This window comes from Vombatus ursinus, unplaced genomic scaffold, assembly GCF_900497805.2.
Source record: "Vombatus ursinus unplaced genomic scaffold, bare-nosed wombat genome assembly UNPS02009918.1, whole genome shotgun sequence".
Classification (NCBI taxonomy): domain Eukaryota; kingdom Metazoa; phylum Chordata; class Mammalia; order Diprotodontia; family Vombatidae; genus Vombatus; species Vombatus ursinus.
The window spans coordinates 1926752-1930284 of NW_020949696.1; the positions used below are offsets into that span (position 1 = coordinate 1926752).

A 3533-nucleotide genomic window follows, 5' to 3' on the forward strand; every position below is an offset into this window, starting at 1 on the left:
CAATCTAATGGGATCAAGAATCCTGGAGCTGGGGGTGGGATGTTCTGAGAGCAGAGAGTCTAATAGCAGGTTAAATTAGCTCAGTCTACTCCCTCGACCTACCACCACACACACACACACACACACACACACACACACACACACACACAGGCAAAGAACACATAAACATGCACACACCAGCAGACACATGCAAACATGCACGGTGCAGACATGTTCACACACATGTAAAGACAGTGTGTGCATGCATGTAGGCAGGCACACAGATTAGACACACATGTGCGCACGCACACACACACACACACACACACACACACACACACATCCTACACACACAAGGGAACACTCACACCCCTTCCCAGAGCCGGCAGAAGAAGCTGAGGGCCCCAGGCGAATCGACCAGGTTGGGCACTTTATTTCCTAACTTTCCCATTAGACAGCAGGAGGCTCCATACCTGGGTCCAGTAAACTCAAACGTGGGGGGTGAGAAGAGGGCTGCGCTCACTGCAGACAGGGGGCAGCAAGGATTGGGCAAAGGGAATGGGCACACGAAGATGCTTCTGCCAAGGCAAGGGGGCACATTCTCCTCCCACTTAATATAAGCCAATTCCCTGTCCACAGATGTGTCCCAGCCCTGTGCCAGGCAATCCTGAGGCTGAGCCCAGGGAAGGAGGGGAAATCCCCCCAGAGTGGGGCAGAAAGTGCTTCGGGTCTGCACTGGGCCTTTGGGCTCCTGCCAGGGAACTTTCAGGGAATAAACCAGCTCAAGGGCTCGAGGCCTGGTCAATGGCCCGGGGCCTGAGCACACTAGCAGTTTCCCTTCCCCGTGGGCAATGTGAAAGTACCCACTTCTAAGGCCCATCCCCACGAGCTCTACCACGATATCCTCGGGAGAGTTGGGCTGGTGCTTCCATTGATTTACCATTCCCTTGCCCATTGGGGCTACATGAAATCTTGTAGCTGGTCCTTGCCAGACAGATCAGGCCCCCAGGTAACTGCCCAGCTCTGGTGGGGAGGACTGAAGAGGGAGGGAGACAGGTGCCCCCAACTGGGTGGTCCAGACTCTTCATTCATTCCTAGGGACTGACCTCATTCGAGGTTACCGCCCAGGTGGTATGTGAGCGGGGCAGGTCAGGCTTTGGGACAGGAAAGGGACAGGGAAGATGCAGGCCTGGGGCTGGAAGGTGCAGGGGAGCCCAGGCAGGCAGTAGGCAGCATCCGTCTGTCCAGGCTTTCAATTTCTGGCAGCGATGACCACAGACAGAGCCACACCCCCGAGGGCTACAGCTGTTGCCCCAAAGAGCCATTTCCACGGAATGGACTATAGAAAAAAAAACAACAAACAGAAAGGAAAATATTTAAGTGCCGCTCATCCCCTCCCTGCCCTGAGTGATCCACCATCTCCGCAAGTCTGTCCCCAGCCCTGCTGATGACCCAGGACCTGGCCTTGGCCGTCTGAGCTCGAGCGAAAAAGCCAAATCCTTAGCCTAGCATTCAAGGCCTGCATGGCCAGGCCCCAACTCCCTTCTCCACCTTCTTCTCTAGCCAGGCTGCTCACCATCCAGTCCCCAGAACATCCTCATGTCATCTTCCACGAATGTGTTCACTCCACCTCTTCTACTTGGGATGCCTCTCTTTCCCCTTTCTTCTGTCTCTCCAAATCCTTCCTCTACCCTTAAGTGGCCAGCTCAAAGCTCACCTCTTCCAGGAAGTCTTTCATGACTACCCCAGACCACAGGGAGCATTAAGTTCTTCTGAGCTCCTAGGGTACCTGGCAACTGCCATTTGGGGCCTCGGAACATCTCTTGAAGTATGATTTGCTTTTTCCTGTACATGTGTCCCTGCCTCCTTGACTCAAAGAGAAGCTCCCTGAGGGTGCTACAGGGACCAAATCTTTTGCTCTTCCTTTTCTCCAGCCCGGCCCAGCTCTGAAGAATTCCAGTCATAAAGGAAGCCCCACATAGGTGCTGAGGGGCAGGGACCTACAGGGCCACAACTGGTCTTCACTCTGTCCTGGGATTTCCCCTAAAGACTCCTCCTAAAGGCAAAGAATTCTACAAACGAAAGTGAGTTCAGGGATCTTCTGCCCAGGGCCAAGAGATCTGGGTTCGAACTCTGCCACTAACCTGACAAATGACCTCTGACAAGTCCCTTCGCCAATCCAGGCCTCCATTCCTAGCTCTAATTTGAGAGGATTACACCAGCTGGTTTCAAAACTCCCTCTCCATTAAAAAGTCCTACCTAGCTCTAACCTTTTCTGTTCCAAGGGCCCTCCCAGCCCTGACATTCCATGTTCTAAGGCCCCTCCCAGCTCTAACATTCCCTATTCGAAGGCCCCTCCCAGCACTGACAGTCTGGGTTCTCCTACTGCTGACAAAATAAAGTCTCTTCAAGTCCTAAAATTCTACGACTACGATGCCCACCAGTGACTTGGCTCTGAGCTGGCAGAGCTACTGAAATTCAGCTTGTGCGGCCCCACCCCCGGCACTGCCAGAGATGGCAATGCTTGCCAACAGCACAAAGGGGCCCCTCACCTTCCTATCAAGGCCTAGCTAGACCAAAGGCTGAATACTGGGAGAGGTCTCTGGACTCCTTGCCCCCCTGTCCCAAGTCCCTTACCCGGGGGCCCTTGGCGGGGCCCTTGGCAGGCAGTCCACTGGCACCAGCAGTGCCAAGCATCTTCTTGTACATGGCAGTCTCTGTGTGCCTCTGGGCGGCATGCTTTTTCACCAGCTTTGAGAGCTCCGCATGAATAGTCTGCAAGGTGAACACAGGAGAGGGAGAGAGGACCACCCCAAGAAGTGTTGGGGAGGGAAGCAGGCAGGAGCGAAGTAGATCCCAAAGCCCTTGGAGAAGCAGTAAAGGAGCCCCCACTCATGGTCCCAGTCTGCCAGTACTGGGAAATGGGGATGCAGAAGCTAGCTACTGGCTTCCTAAGAAACAACTAAGGACAAGACAAAGGTCATGACTTGGCTCAATCACATGCCAGGTGCCTCCTGCTGCCTCACGGACACCTCCCCCAACCTGGCATGATAAACAATGGGGGCACCAGTAAAATCTGTGAGGGTCGGAATAAGGGGGAACATGCTTCTGGATTTCCAGGAAGAGACAGCGAATGGGGGAAGAGAAAAGAGGATATCCCCTCTCTCCCCAGAGAAGCTAAAGCTGGGGAGTCTGGGTCCGAACTGGGACGGGACTACGACCCTCAGTTTGAGACAACGAGAGGGTGGGCGGAGGACTGCGGCAGGAAGGGAAGTAGAGGGCCTGCGGAAAGCTACTTTGCCTCCCCCTGAGAACCCAAATATCCCCCTGGTCCTGAGAAAAAAAGCACTAAGAGGAAACTCCCGGGGCCAGTTTCATGTCCTGTAAAGTGAGGGATGAGACTTAAAGTGTTCAAAGATCTCTGATAGCTCTGACTTAGTGAGTTCGAAGGGCCCTCCCAGCTCTGCCATCCTGTGTTCTAAAGGTCCCCCCAGCCCTGACCCCCTGTGTTCTAAGGGCCCTCCCGGCCCTGACCTCCTGTGTTCTAAGGGCCC

General features: G+C 54.4%; 1 protein-coding gene across 2 annotated transcripts in view; it reads right to left on the minus strand.

The window, feature by feature from the left end:
• Positions 1 to 389: 389 nt before the first annotated feature.
• FKBP8 (FKBP prolyl isomerase 8) overlaps positions 390 to 3533 on the minus strand; it is a 29103-nt gene continuing 25959 nt past the window's right edge. For both annotated transcript variants that reach the window (XM_027853147.1, XM_027853148.1), the window contains exons 8-9: positions 2617 to 2754; positions 390 to 1318 (exon numbers count right to left, since the gene is read on the minus strand). In XM_027853147.1, the coding sequence (XP_027708948.1) occupies positions 1232 to 1318; positions 2617 to 2754 (225 nt within the window). In that variant the 3' untranslated portion in view covers positions 390 to 1231. The remainder of the gene's footprint in view (positions 1319 to 2616; positions 2755 to 3533) is intronic.